This window comes from Diospyros lotus, chromosome 8 (genome assembly GCF_014633365.1).
Source record: "Diospyros lotus cultivar Yz01 chromosome 8, ASM1463336v1, whole genome shotgun sequence".
Taxonomy (NCBI): Eukaryota; Viridiplantae; Streptophyta; class Magnoliopsida; order Ericales; family Ebenaceae; genus Diospyros; species Diospyros lotus.
In genome coordinates, this window is record NC_068345.1 from 34,443,987 (window position 1) to 34,458,982 (window position 14,996).

At 37.3% G+C, this 14,996-nt stretch overlaps 2 protein-coding genes across 6 annotated transcripts in view; both read right to left on the reverse strand.

Moving 5' to 3' along the window:
- Positions 1-345: 345 nt before the first annotated feature.
- Positions 346-14,996, reverse strand: part of LOC127807553 (uncharacterized) — a 20,130-nt gene continuing 5,479 nt past the window's right edge. The window contains exons 1-4 of one of the 5 annotated variants that reach the window (XM_052345499.1): positions 7,437-7,592; positions 1,506-1,924; positions 1,056-1,262; positions 346-951 (exon numbers count right to left, since the gene is read on the reverse strand). In XM_052345499.1, coding sequence (XP_052201459.1) covers positions 655-951; positions 1,056-1,262; positions 1,506-1,763 — 762 coding nt within the window. In that variant the 5' untranslated portion in view covers positions 1,764-1,924; positions 7,437-7,592 and the 3' untranslated portion in view covers positions 346-654. Of the gene's footprint in view, positions 952-1,055; positions 1,263-1,505; positions 1,925-7,257; positions 7,406-7,436; positions 7,593-14,996 lie in introns of those variants that run through there. The other 4 variants (XM_052345497.1, XM_052345500.1, XM_052345498.1 and 1 more) reach the window with 4 other exon arrangements.
- The window catches only part of LOC127808612 (DNA polymerase eta), a 31,581-nt gene continuing 25,655 nt past the window's right edge, over positions 9,071-14,996 (reverse strand). Inside the window, exons 18-26 of the mRNA XM_052347183.1 lie at positions 14,677-14,800; positions 11,701-11,814; positions 11,342-11,557; positions 10,977-11,085; positions 10,770-10,882; positions 10,360-10,468; positions 10,113-10,240; positions 9,579-9,690; positions 9,071-9,503 (exon numbers count right to left, since the gene is read on the reverse strand). Of these exons, the coding sequence (XP_052203143.1) occupies positions 9,208-9,503; positions 9,579-9,690; positions 10,113-10,240; positions 10,360-10,468; positions 10,770-10,882; positions 10,977-11,085; positions 11,342-11,557; positions 11,701-11,814; positions 14,677-14,800 (1,321 nt within the window). The 3' untranslated portion in view covers positions 9,071-9,207. The remainder of the gene's footprint in view (positions 9,504-9,578; positions 9,691-10,112; positions 10,241-10,359; positions 10,469-10,769; positions 10,883-10,976; positions 11,086-11,341; positions 11,558-11,700; positions 11,815-14,676; positions 14,801-14,996) is intronic.

The window sequence follows — 14,996 nt, forward strand, 5'->3', positions numbered from 1 at the left end:
GTTTGTAGAAGTTCCGGTTTGCGTTGACGACCGGTTCATTCACTGAGCAATGTATTTGTGCAGAGAAGATTGGTCAAAATGACTGATCTGCCCTTGCAGGCGGCCGGTTCATTCTAGCGCAATTACACGTTCTTCATATTTTTAGCTAAATTTCAAACTTTTTTGTGTATGAAAAGGGTAGTCATTAATCAATGTCGTCGTCTTTCACTGTCAATAGTTTTATGGGATTGATTGGAAACACAGCTTGGCCGAGAATGCCTTGTTTGAAAAATCAAGAGCTAAAAGAAACGAAGGTAAATTATACCCTCCTAGTTACGAATTATATTGGTTCATCACATCAAGACGATAAAAACACAAATGAGATATGTATTATCCAACCCAATTGAAGCAGTTTCCTCATCACAAGCAAGCTTTTCAACCATAGAAAGAGCCCAGTTTTTTGGGCTGTGCCTGTGCCTGTGCATCACTAACAACTTCGATTTCATGTTGACCATCTAATCTAAAGATTGTTTGCTACACAGAATCCGTTCCAAACTACCAAATAGCCGCTCTTTTTGTTGTTGTTGCCTTCCAGAACAATTCTCTCTCCTATTCACTCATTGATCATGCCTATCATCACTTACTAAAAATGAGCATTACACAAATACAAGGCTCTTAAAGAGTCAATTTTTCAGAAGTCAGCCATTCCTGCACCGCCACCAGGTCGTCGAGAACAGGGGCGCCGGATTTCCTCCAGTTTTCGGCATCCGGAGTCTTAAACCTATCCAACAACAGTGCATGCATTCCCACACTCGTGGCAGGCAAATAGTCCTTGCGCATGCTATCTCCAATGTGCAAGGCTTCTTCCGGCGCTACTACCCCAGCCCGCTCCAGAGCGATCTCGTATATCCTCCGGTCCGGCTTCTCTACTCCTTCAAGACCAGAGAACACGCCAAAGTCCCACTCAGATCCCTGAAGGCGTAAAGCCACAAGTCATCAGACTCTGCAGGCTTGGCGTCGGATTAGGATGGATGATGATTGGCTGAGAAAGTACAATCTCGATTAGATTCACTTACCTTATTCAAACCCAATGCAGGGAGAATCACATCCTGATACCGGTACTCTGCATTGCTTACGATCCCCACTTTTATGCCTCTTTCGCGAACCCATCTTAGGAATGGTTGAGAATCTGGAAAGATGCTGTAAGGTGCAGATGAACCAAAGGTCGAGTATATGCGCTTGAATATCTTCTCAAATGTCTCCTCATCGTAATCATACCCTGCCTGCCAACGAAATGAGAGAGATTAATGATCATAATAGTTTTTTCGTGATATAGGGACACAAAATTCTTACTAACCCAATCAAGAGCTGCAGCATATTTGTGTGTGATCGTATATGTGTTTTTCTTTCTCTTAATTTTTATAATAGCTGCTGTTGCTACTAATTGCATCACACTAGGACAATGTTATACTGAATGAGACAGAGCTGCTGAATCACTAATGCATGGTGATAAAGTAATATTTTACCCTGACAAAGGAGTCTCTCACACAAGTCTTCCACCACTTAATATTGGGCAATTTGGCTGCATAACCAAAACACGGGTATTTCTTCGCCATTTCTGTGTACGCAAGTTTAAAGCCCTCATGGACACGTTTGTAATCGGGACAAGGCAATCCAACAGATTTAGCTGCCATGCAATAGTAATCCCCAAGCTCCCCTTTGTAGGCAATGAGAGTCCCAGTAACATCCACTGTGATACAGCGCAACTTTGATAACAAAGACATTTCTAAAGATGATCGTGCTGCAGCTTCTAGGTGCACTTTTTCACAAATGTTGACAACAACACTCTTGGTACAAGAGTTTCTTGAGGAAGATTATGAGCACCTTAACTGATCAATAAACCAAATGGCACCATAGAAAGGCCAAAAGCTCCTGCATTTCAGTACTGCAAGTATCTGAGTCATCATAATCATTGTTGATTTCTGAAATATGCAAGAAGGTTTATTTCAAGCAATCCAGTCAACAATAACATGGCACCGGCAAACAGTTAAAGGAAAATAAAAGTTAATATGGCACCACAGTAGTATTTATCTTCAAAACAGTTTACATAAGAAGCAAAAAGGACACGCTCAATGACAAATTGCAAGCAGATTTAAACAAGATTGCTAAAACTGTGGCTCAACAATACAAGTCCCTACAGGCTGTGAGTGAAGACCTATGAATGGAGCTAAGGGGAGCTAACAACATGCTAGGTAGGTATGGCAGGTGATCTACACATTATTCAAACACTCTTGAGAGTGAGGTTCCCAAGCCCAAAGAGTTCAAGGGAATGTGTTCTGCAAGTGAAGTGAACATCATTTTCACTGTTAGACATCATGGATGATGCAGCGAAGGCAGAAACTACAGATATGTATGTTAATCCTGCTATAGTTTTAGTGGCATTACAGGTGTAATGATGTCAAGCACAGTGCCAAGCCATTAGAACATGGGATGAGTCTAACAAAAATTCTGACAAGTTCTTATGGAAGCACGAGGTCATCAACCCAAAACTAGAGAACTTGTTCTTATGGAAGCCATTAGAACATGGGTTGATGACCTCGCACAGCCTTATGGAAGCACATTTGAGCCAAATTCTGCTCCTGCCAACCTTGAGTGAACTTGTTCACTGTAGGAGTGCTCCTTGAACATCTTGCAGCAACAGCATTTGGCGTCGAAGGCTTCAGACTAATCACTATCTCAAACAGCAACCGGTTCATTGCCTTAATAGATTACATGAAAACTGAGCTACATCCAACAATTTTGCCAAAGCCCTCTTGTTGGAGCTTCTACAATGGCAAAAGTACAATACCGACAACGAATTCACTTAGCTCGGTTGGTCATCTGCTGGCAAATACTTGCTAGTAGATAAATTCAGATCTAGACCCATCATCCTAAATAATTCAATATGAAATTGTCCAGTAAACCTGGTATCTGATTGTCTATGCTACACCCCAGTACTTAAGCACATGTTGGGAACAACTGGGGCTGCTTCCTCAGCCATCCAGTCTTTGGGTACAGCTAACACATTCTACTCCATCTTATTCTGCTGGTACACTAGGCATCTCTTTGCAATATGCCTTCATGTCATCCACAAGGGCTGTTGTGTGATGTACCTCCAGGTGCCTGGCTGACCCTTTCTTCCAACACACCCTCACTGCCATGGTAGTGTTTACACCATTGTTTTTATAAAGAGTGTTGTGCATGTATTGCACTTTATTCCACACGGAACTTGTATAAGGAGACTATAAGGGTGACTCCTCACATTGTAAGTATCAAGCAAAGTTAGAAAACTATTTTTCAGCACATCTGTCCCTTTCTCTTAAGAGTGTTCTTTTCTGTGTTTTTTAGGGCCCTTCCCCAATTTTAAGGGCGCTTTACATGCAGTAGTCTAGCACACACATCTTGCCTACAAATACATAAGGTGTCTAGTGCCACACAGCTTGGGTTAAAATTAACTTGTCTGTGACACTTTCCTTCATTTAGAAATATTCAAAATATCCATTTGTTCCAACTAGAACTAATCCTCACCAGAGAAGGCTGAATTCCATGCATCAACCATAAGTTTCGAGCTCCTAGTCCTACCATTAGTATTTAGTTCGTTGTAAAAATTAAAAATGCGATCTCTAACCTCTTATGCTCCCTCTATCAACCATCATGTGAAGAAACAAAATTAAATAGTATCATCGTCATCAACTGCTGAAAAAGTAAGTCATATTGACAATACAAATCTAAGCAAAAAAAAAGCAATCCTTCTCCCTCATTTCAAACAAAACCTACTTTGTTCCACATTCCCTCCTTTTTCAGTCTTTCCATAATCCCAATTTATCCCATCTTGCATTTGTCATCCTCTAAGAGAGAGCTCATTAGGCAACTCAAGTCCATGTAAGTTGTAACACCCACTATTATAAATGCATGAGGTATCAATGTAAAAAAAATAATACAAGAATGTCTCCAATATTAGTTGAACATGGACTCAACAAATAGTAAAGTAGAAGACATTTTTTAAATAGCAAAAAACAGAAAACATCTTTTTATAAATCCATCTATCAAATTCTCATTCAATACATAAAAAGATATATACTAATTGATAACTACCATTTCCACCTTAGTAAATAAAAAGGAAATACATAAAGTTTTGAAATTTAACCATATTGTCGTGTCCTCGGGTAAAAGAATTCTACGAGTCCAAAACTAAAACACATACTCTCAACCTATTGTTGTACTGGATCTGCGTGAAGTAGCTTTCCTTATGTCAAGCTAAATAACATTTTTTGAATTCCCGCTATTTGAATCCCCAAGGCAGAATTTTACGTTCGCCATCAACTATTTCAAATTTTAGCAAAATAAAAAACATTTCTTGTTCTAATACTACCACAACCAAGGAGAATAGAAAAATGATCAAGTACTACTGTAGGGAACAAAAATTCACTGGCCTAAAAAATTGATAGGAAATTTGATTCACCAGCCTAGGAATCTATCCAAACAAAATATAGAACACATCAAGGTGGGAGACACAACTCCATCAAACTTGGAATAACCTATCTATTGACAGGAAATAAATGTACAACAACCACATTAGGGAAGTGTCCCACACCAAAACCAACCCCCGTGTCCTCCCCATCCCCACCCCACCCCCAAAAAAAAATCTATCCCAATCAATAGAATGGCCCCAAAACTATTGCATCCAGACTACTCCAATCATAGAACTGCCACCTCAAAACTTTTCAACACTACCCTCTAACTTCTCAAAATAAATCAAGAGAAACCTAGAATTTTTCAGAAACTTCATCACCAACTGCTACTTGTCCTCCACATACGAATGTTTGATCTTTAAAGTCATGATGGAAACTGCAACTGTTCCATTTTCTGTTCATATCCCTCCTTTATTTTCAATATCCTCCTGCCATTCTGGCATAATTAATGAAAAAATAACTTTGGTAAGTCTCTAATTGACCTAGTTCTTGATCCACTAATTTTGCGAAGCCCCCCACTCAATATGACATTGTACTGTTTAGTTTAGTTGGCTCCGGAGGATTGAATGATTTCTTGTTTAAAACCATAACACATAACGCCTGTAAACTCATTCCTGATCCAACACCCTATTTCAATAAATTGCCTTCCAACCCATTGCCTAACCCAACTCTCTCCTGATTCAACACCCAATTGAGACCACACCCAAATCCAACAGATTTCCTTCTAAACAATTCCTAACTCCTTTTCAGACTCTGTGCCACAATGGGAGCACACATCATAAGGTCAAATGTGAGTGCCAAAACCATTGTTATTCCTAATTACGCAGGAAGGTTTCACCAAGACTAGACAAGATTAAGGTGAACTCGTATATGTTTCACCAATCTTTCATGGTACTTAAATGTGGATCAATGCAGGCTAAATAACATAAACAACAACAACAACATATCCAGCCTTTATCCCACTATGTGGGGTCGGCTACATGAATTCTAGACTTCCATGTATTTCTGTCTTTTGTTATATCCTCATTTAAATCCATATATTTCATATCAAATTTTAATGTCTCTCTCAAAGTCTTCTTGGGTCTACCTCTACCTCTTTTTGTGACTAATTGAATTACATCTGGCATTCTGAAAGTAAATCCAATTTATTTCTTCGAACCAAGTTTTAGATGCATAGTAGACCATTAATCTTCTTGGACTATTTAAGCAAATGGTCTTGGAAACCACAGCATTTAATAAACGACAGCATTTAATGCCTTGTTCTTTGATATCCAGAAACTATTGGAAGTATTATACTCTACAAATGAAAATTCTAGATGCATCCCTTTGACTGTCTCTCCAAGTTTCTTTTCAGTCAGACTTTGTTTGGTTGCTGTCTTGTTTGGACTCATTGTTCATTGCAGACTCTGATCTGATCGTATGCAGATTCTGCTTCCTGCAACTGTTAGTCCTGAATACTCATGATTAGCAGTTCAGAAAGTCAGCTTTTCAGCTAGCTAACATGTAAACCACCAGAAGCTTCACTTTCTTATTGGATTTTTCACAAAATTAAAACTGTCTACAAAAAATAAAAAAATAAAAAAATAAACTCCCTTTAAATTATTTTAAAAAATTGAACTGACAGCCATATCAGCTCACCCACCAGAAAAGAACTGTTGGCTAACTCAGTGGTTCCCATTGGGAACCGGGACTAGACTAGGCCAGTGGTTCCTCTCTGGAACCACTGATTCAGCCGGTGGTTCTCCCCAGCTCTTCTGGTAATGAGTCCTGTGACATAGAGAGAGTTTCATTTTGGAAAACAATTCAAAGGGAGTTTTATCTTGGGAATTTTTTTTTCGTGGAAAGCTTTAATTATGTTAAAAACTCTTCTATTGTCTAAGCATAGTCACATTGTTGACCACATCTATCCTTTATCTTTAGCTAATTCCATACCACAACTGATGTAAGGTATTCATCTCAATGGATATATGAAAAAAGTTGGTCCCCCAGTCACAAGGGCATAATCACATGTCTCAAAGCAAGATCTGAACTTTGAATGAAAGACAAAATCAATTGATTTTGTTACGATTTGGTTGAAACTGTTAGAAAGTTAGAAACTCATATGATCAAAAGAAAACGAGCAGCAAAATCTAACTTCTGCAAGCAGGTTTTATATTAGTTCATTAATTCACAAAAATCAATATTAATATATGAAAAATTCTTCCTATCAAATACATAATTTGCAAGCTCTTGACTACTAAGAAAGCCTGCCCAACAGAAAAATTGCACGTGAATCATCAAATCCAACTGGAAGATATTATTCTGACCAGTTTTGACTTCACCAAAAGGTAAATCAGAAGCCAATAACATCTAATTGCTCATGAAGCATAAAATCTAAATTGAATATAGCACGATTACCAGTTTTGACTTCACAAAAAATGTGATCACTGATCAGAAGCCAATAGCACCCAAATTTACTTACAAGGCATCAAATCTAACTTAGGATAATATTCAGACCAATCATGGACTTTACAAAGAGGTAAATCAAAAGCCAGTAACACAATGTACCAACATTTTTTTGCCATTTTTTCTTGCCTTTTCTTTTTGCTTCAAAAGATAACAACCTACTTCAAATAAATCTACGCCTTTTGGAAGCAGAATAGTAGCAGATGCAAACTGAATCAAAAGGGGGGAAAACATCAGACTAAAAGGAGAGGAAATAGAAACGTCTTAAACAAGTTTTACTCAGCAAAATCGGGAAAAAAGAAAAGGCCCGTCTTGAACATACATTGATGGCGGAAATAGGGCTGAGATTGAGATAGAAATGCAGATCGCCCGATCAGATTCTTTGTCGAATTAGGTTGATTAGATAGTAACCAATTCCAGCAAAAGGGAAAACAAAATCCAGAAAGAAAAAGGAAGACGAACAACAAAAACCCATGAAAGGATGGAGGACTAAAAACATACCCAGAAGCTCAAAGAGGTGGAAATCTGATTTTCTTCCACGAAATCGCCACCTGATTTTCAGACCTTCGTTAAGTACTGCCAGCTTCCTTGCCCAGTTTAAATAGATGTCCCTTCTTACTATCTATGCAGTGGGAATCGAACTCTTATACTATGCTTGCACTGGTGCCCTTGTACTTTACTGTTTCTACTCTTACACCCCCACTTTCCAATGAAATTTTTTCCTCTGCTTTTTTGTACTTGCCAATTATAGATTAATCTTTTCTTATATTGTAAGAAATTCTGGTATCCTCCTCCTAATTCTATCTCAAACAAGAATATGTTGTTCAAAAGTGAGAATAATATTATTATTGAAGAAAGAAAAAAATTATGAATCATAATATGTTGAATTTATCAAAATTTATCTTTTTTTTTGTAAAAATTTATTTCCTATTCTTTAAAAGGAAAAAAATTTAAGGTGATTTTTGAAGCAGAAAAACACTATTTTATTTTATTTTAGCCTAAGGCTTAGGGTGAAGGAGATCATTTAGTTGAAATATAAGCATGAAGGAAGGGCATAGATGAATATAAACCAAAAGGCAAGGGGTAAAAGTGAAAAAGAAATAAATAGAAAACCATGTTCCAGTGCCCTGTGGGCGGAAGACGGAATCAGAGGGCAACGGGTTTCTTAGACTTCGGCTTGACGGATTTTTGCTTCGTACAAGTAAGCAAAAAGGAAAGGTCTCAGAAGAAAATATATTATATAATTTTTATTACAACACAATTTAATTTTATCTAAATTATTTCTCGGCATCTAAAAAGTGAATTTATGGAAGAAAATTATTTAAGTAAAAATTATTATTATTTAATTGTCTAGAAATGTAAGTGCCCCCCACCCCCCCTTACATGCTTCAGCAATTTTTTCTTTTTTTTTTTATAAAGAAACCTAATGAATCTATTGCTTAATCGAAGAATGAATCTTCCTCATCTTTTATAATATGTTCAACAGATACTGTACTTTGTTCATTATAGAGAATCAATCTTCATCATGAACATGACATTGTTTTTAAGTTAATAACACATGTGGGCTCATAACAAATCAATATTGCAGATACGATTGGAAGGACAAAGGGATTGAGGACCATAAGATTAGATTGATTGGAGATTATGGGGATTGATTAGACTAATAATTTCTCTATTCAATCTTTTTAATTTGTAACACATGTTCATGTGGTATAATTAATAAATACCCGCCTCTATGAAGTAAATTGGCACAAAATTTCTTCCTCTTCATCTCATTTCTCCTGCGCTGCTACATTTCACTATAGCCCTGAAACATTATTAAGACATTAAAGCTAATGGTGGAAGGAATGTTTTACATGTGTCAAAGTAGGTCCTGAGTTGTAAAAAATAAAAACAAAAAAGAAAGAAAGAAAGAAAAAGCGACGAAATTGTTATCTAATATATACTTTTATTGACACAATTATAAGATAACCATTAATCAGATACAGTGGCTACTGATACTCCATTCTTCATGGATGCTTCCATAACTAAGCTAGCTAATGCTCCAGGGAGTTTACATCCAATACTGCAGTGATTCAGCAATGCGGTGGCAAATATAAAGAAAGACCTAATGACCACAAGTGTGAGTCTTGATGGGTTCAATTCAAAGGCTTTTGTTTTGAGCCTTCCATGCTCCATACTCCATTTCCATGTAAGTTAGGCCATGTTAATATATATGTATATGTATATATATGCATAAAACAGAGCTCTTGGTGCTGTTTTTGAGCTGTGTCTATGTACTTTTAGAGGGCAAGAAATAGTGAGTAATACTGGATCCTCTTTTTATGATATTAGGCCGCTTCTGAGGCCGGAGCGAGGCACGAACCTCTTCCTGGATTTCAGGTGGCAGCTCGTTAAATACGGTTGTGTCAATCTCATCAATGCTGTAATCCCATGCCTCCCTCCTTGGTTCTACTTGACCCAAATTTGACATGCTACTACAAGTCCCTGTCTGTGTGACTGTGTTCTCTTTTTGTAACTCGGCTTCAGTTGGGACCCGAGAGCTACTTACTGACTTAAAGTTCAAGCCTGCACCAACAAAATGAACATGAGAGAGAGAGAGATTGGCAGGATTTTAGATCTAAAGTTGGAACTGGAAATTACTTGGGGACGACAATGCTTTGGCTTCTGCTATGGTTTCATCAGGTTCTTGCTTGTGCGAAGAAGAGGAAGAGTTGTTGCAACTCTGAAAAAATCTCAAGATTGAAGTGGATCCCTGCTATGCCAAATAGGATAAGAAACAAGCTACCACAACAGAGAGAATAAATAACCAAAATAATTGGACTGCTTTCAAAGCTTGTTCCCAGTTCGGCAATATTTTTTGCTCCAAGGTTATGGTTGAGGCAATAATTATGGTTCTAAGCAGATGGCTGGAAATAATCATGGGAAGCAATGGTGTTGTAAACAGCAAACAGAAAGAGACAAGATCTTTAAGTGCATTTTGCCACTTGACTCCAGAGTGCAGCTTCTAAGCTAAAAATAGCAAGTCATAAAATATTTAGGCTAAAACAGGTTACACGAAGAAATTCCCTTTCCAGCTCATAAACAGAGAACAAAAATCTTAAGTAGCCAGTGTTATTTTAAGAATAGAAACAGCATTAAACAGCTGGAAAGGAAAAAAAAAAAAGTTCACCAGACCTTGTCTTTCACCTTCTTTCTTTTCTGCGCTTCTTGTGTAGCACCATGAATGAAATACTGGAGCCCGGCATCCTCGTGGAATTCTCTGTCCAACTCATTCTGAATGAGTTTGAAAAAGCTTTCAGCCCCTGTATGTTATCTATCCTCAATTATAAGGCAAAAGAGAGAGAGGACAAATAAAAAGAAAGCGTAATCAAGACAGAAAGAAATCCTTCATAGATCCAAAGCCACAGAGCAAGCTCACTACCTGAGGAAGACAATGTAGACGTTTCTTGGACAAGAGAATCATTTGCTGTCTTTGATAGAGAACATGATGGATACTCATGCTCAGGAGACTGCATGGTTTGATATGTATCCTAGAAATATATATCCAATAAGACATAATTTCAGTTTCCTAGGGCAAATTAGAACGAAATCATTTAAACAACACACCAAGTTTTAATGAAACCCAAAAGGTCTTAAAAGTTTACAGATTGGGGCAGGGCTGTTATGATGTAAAATATCAAGTTACACCACTTTCTAACATGTTAAGCTTCTAAAGGAAAAAAGAACCAAAGAATGGCGGACGTAATTGCATAAGCATCATAACTGATTAATATTCTTGGTACCATTAAAATAAATTAATCAGTCACTAAATTAGACAGCGTAACTACAAACCTCTCTTGCATACCCTTCGCTCTTGTTCTCCTGTTGATCCAAACTCGGCACAGCATGCCTAATACTCGTTTCTTCTTTCTGATAATCTACAGGCAGTTCCGTTGGATGCAATCCTATATAATTTTCGTTTCCTTAAAAAAATGTCTTATCTTACAACAATTGCAAAACTATTGGGAGGAAGGGGGGAAGAAAGTATGAGAATAGTACCAGAGGCTGACGACACTGCAGTTTCTGGGACAATTATATCATTCAAATGCTCAGGTGAACTGCAGGACTGATCTTTCCCAGGAAAGTATTTCATGATTGAACATGTCCCCTGTCAAAAGCATTCAATAACCAATGTAAAAATAATCAACCAAAAATTTTGTTTCTTCCATCTTTAAACAGTGGAAAACTGGATAACTTTAGCGCACCCCATTCCACAAGGCCTAATACATGAAACAATCTTTGCAGGGTATGGGATTGTTATATATGGGCATGATAAGCTTCAAGTAGTAAAACTACAGTACTAAAAATTAGATAAACAAATTCTTCCAAGAAAGGACTTTGGAAGATACTAAATTCGAGCTTACAGATGGTATTGCAACTATTTTGCTTGCTGAAACAGAAAGAGAAGTTATTCCCCATCCATTGTGTCGACTTCGCAAAGACTTGATCCTGTATGAGCCAAGATATTCACGTAACCCAGCTTGAAATAGGTTTAGTGTGTCTTCTTTGATCTTGGCAGTGCCATATCTCAAGGGGCATGACTTAGAAGGAAACTTTCTGTCTGACTCAGAGTCACTGAACTGCAGGATAGGTATAATCACACAGGTGTCAGTTGGAGTTAGGTATTCGAGATATTTTCACACAAATGGATGTTTCATCCAGGAGTGATTTTTTAAGAATGACAAAAGAGACAACATTTGCCATTTAATGAAATACTAGATACCACGAATGCTCTTGCATGCAGAGTAAGTGTGTGTGCAATCCGCTTATTCTGGTCAAGGTCTGAATGAAGACGTTCACTCAGTTCTTCACAAAGTTGATTAAGCCAGTGTTCAACCTGGAGATGCAGTAACAGGGAAAAAAATGTCAGCCTCTATCATAAAATCTCCACCGCAGTTTATATGTGAAGGACTTTTATATAAACAATAAATCAAATGAAAAGATATCATTAAGATAATTGTCAAGATGCAGATGCCAGAGTCATCATAGTACTAACAGTGCAAAAAAATAAGCACCAAAGTTTTAGGAGGATAAATTTAGCTTCATGGTTATATTCTTTACTTACAGAATAAAGATAAGCTTTTTTGATGTTTAATAGCATTGGTAACCTAAGAAATGGACCACTGTCCTACAATTTTCTCAATGTTAAGTGTTCAATGGCTTTGAAGCTAGGGAAGTGCATGTAAGATGAGGGAAAAAAAGAAGGGTGGAAAAAAGAGAAGAATAGAGCCATGATGGATGGTTGTCTATTAGGTTACAACATCAATTAATGAACCTAGTTGCAAATAAAATTTAAGCCACTTAACTGTATGCGGATTCTTTAGATGGCAAACCTTGGTAACAAGAATAAGGTGACTCCTTTGCGGAAACAGCCTCTTTGCAAAGAAACAATGGGAAAGCTGTGTACAAATATGACCCTCCCCAGATCCTCGCAAAGCAGAGAGCATTGTGCACTGGGGACTCCCTTTACTATATGTGGAATCTTAAGTCTTCGAACCATATTATAGAACATGGGGTTAAGGGAGATAACCTAAGTCTTAAGGTGCCCCATTAACCACCTAGATTACTCTCTTCTCATTCCTTTCTTCCTTCTCCCATCTCTCTTCTTATTGTTCCTTATTTATATTTTGCTCCATATTCAACTTAGAATCAGAGCCTGATTCCACATTCCTTATTTCTGTTAGTAAACACAAGCAAAATAGAAGAAGAAAAGAAAAGATCCAGGAAATTTTCAATGTAGGCAAAAACCTACCGTTGTCCGTCTGTGACTTCTACTTTTCTTCATATTTCAGGAATCTTTTGGCTACTTCTACGAAATCTTTGATCAGGCTTGTTTCCAAGCAAAACAGTGCACCAAGCTCAATCTATGGGATTAACTAACACAATTAGATTGACTTTAAATTTGAATTTTTGATAGGGTCTTTGCGAGAAAGAGGTCCAACGATGGCTGTTTTAGCCTAGACCAGTGAGTTTTAACAATGTTTCCTCTTTTACCAGCTAGGTTATTTTATCATAGTTAGCTCTATTTATTAGGTACCTCTGAATCTGTTTAAGATTCCTTGAAGTTAGTTGAGTTAGCCAATCCTTGAACTAGTTTTATGTTAGTTGTAATATGAAATTTGATTTTGCAGACATGACAGGAGGCAGTAAGGCCTCCATTAGCAGCAAGGAGAGTGGGATAACTTATGTTGAACCACTTGGAGATAGTCCAGATCTTCAGATCGGTCTTATTAAGTTGGATACTGTTACTGTTTGATTTGATCATTTGGGCACATTTCCTACCATTGCTCATGGCTTGACTGTTATAATGCAGGAGATGTTGAGGACCTGAACAAAGAAGGGCCAACACTTCAGAAATCAAATTCAGAGAATGCACTTGTTTTGAAGTACCTGATTAATTTAGTGCAAGCCGCTATTTATTGTACTTTCTTGTTGTTATTTGAAACAAGCAACACATACATATACCAGAAATTGGTGTTGTATAAGCTTAAGAACTGAGGAAGAAGATTAATGAGTCAGAAGGATATCTCACTTGATAAGTACTATGCTGACATTAGTAGTATGTGGCAGACTTTATTATTATCAGAGTTTTAAGCATGAGCTCAAGATGTAGCTACCTCCAACATATGGTGGAGATAGATTCTTGCTGGCTTGAACATAGAATGTGATCAAATTTGGTACAAGTCTTAAGCTGATATCCTTTTCCTAGTTCCAGAAAGGACTGGTCATACTCCCTGTCAAGACCTTTCTTGCTTCATGTGTTATCTCGACTTCACACAACAAACTAGGTTAGTTGAAGTCTGTTGAGAAGGGCAGGAGTGTGGATTGTGATCAGTTCAAGTGTGGATGTGTTGGGAGAAGATAGGGGGAGCACTATTGGAAGTTACATGGTGGCCCTAGCCAAAAGGTGGTCTCCATGTGGTGATATCATCAATCATCAGTAAAAACATATTATAGACTTTCTTGATCACCTCTATTAATACTCATACATCTTCTGGAAGGAACTAAAAACTCTCAGGTGTCTGATTGCTAGACTTGATACTTCATCTCCCATAGGTTCTTCCATTGCACCAATTGTCTGTTCTGACTTTATTAACACAAGTAAGACTGCAGTACGCTTCATGCTTCTTTCTTCCTTGATAATTGAATCTGGAGCTACTGCAGTGTCTTAAACATCTTCTTTTTTTTTTCCTTTCCTCAAGCTTACTTCTTCTAGTAAGGATAAATATAGAGGTGCTAATGTCTATAACTTGACATTCCTCCCTCTACATCTTTCCTCTGTTTTTCATGTTCCAAACTTCTCTGCTAATTTCATTTAACTGCTCAATGACCTTTTCTCTTACACATTATGTCTTTCAAGAACTAAAGGCAAGGGAACAACCAAGGAGCATTGATATGGATATCATACCGATATGGAAACAGAAATGGACATGGATAAGATATGAGATAGGGTGAAGTATAGAAAAAGCACAAGTTGCCTAATGTGAAGATGTCATTCAATATATTATAATATTACATAAATGTTCGCATAGATAATAGATTCGCTAATACATTGGAATAATAATACATTATTAAAAATGAAACCCGGGTGATTACATGCATTATCTTGTTAGCATAAACATTATTCATGAATGATGAATAAGAATGAGAAGAAAGAATAGGGTAGAGAAGGATTAATGCGTAATAGACCAGTACATACTGAAGCAATCGATCTTAAAGCACGAGGGCCAGGAAATGTCTTCCCAGAGCCATGACTTTTGGGAAGAAGACGACCTTCTACCTCATCCCCACTAATTCCTCTTGCAATGTTCCATAACCAAGTACTGAATCACAGATAAAAGACAAATCAGAAGCAACATTCAGACATGCACCTCAAAACTATTAACAAGAAGATTATAAATAAACCTTTAACATAAAAGAATAAATTCTTTATTTGTTATTTTTTATTATTTTTTTATTTAACCTTTAGCAAGCTGAAGTCATAAAATTTGGACAATAAAACATGAAAAAGAAAAAGTT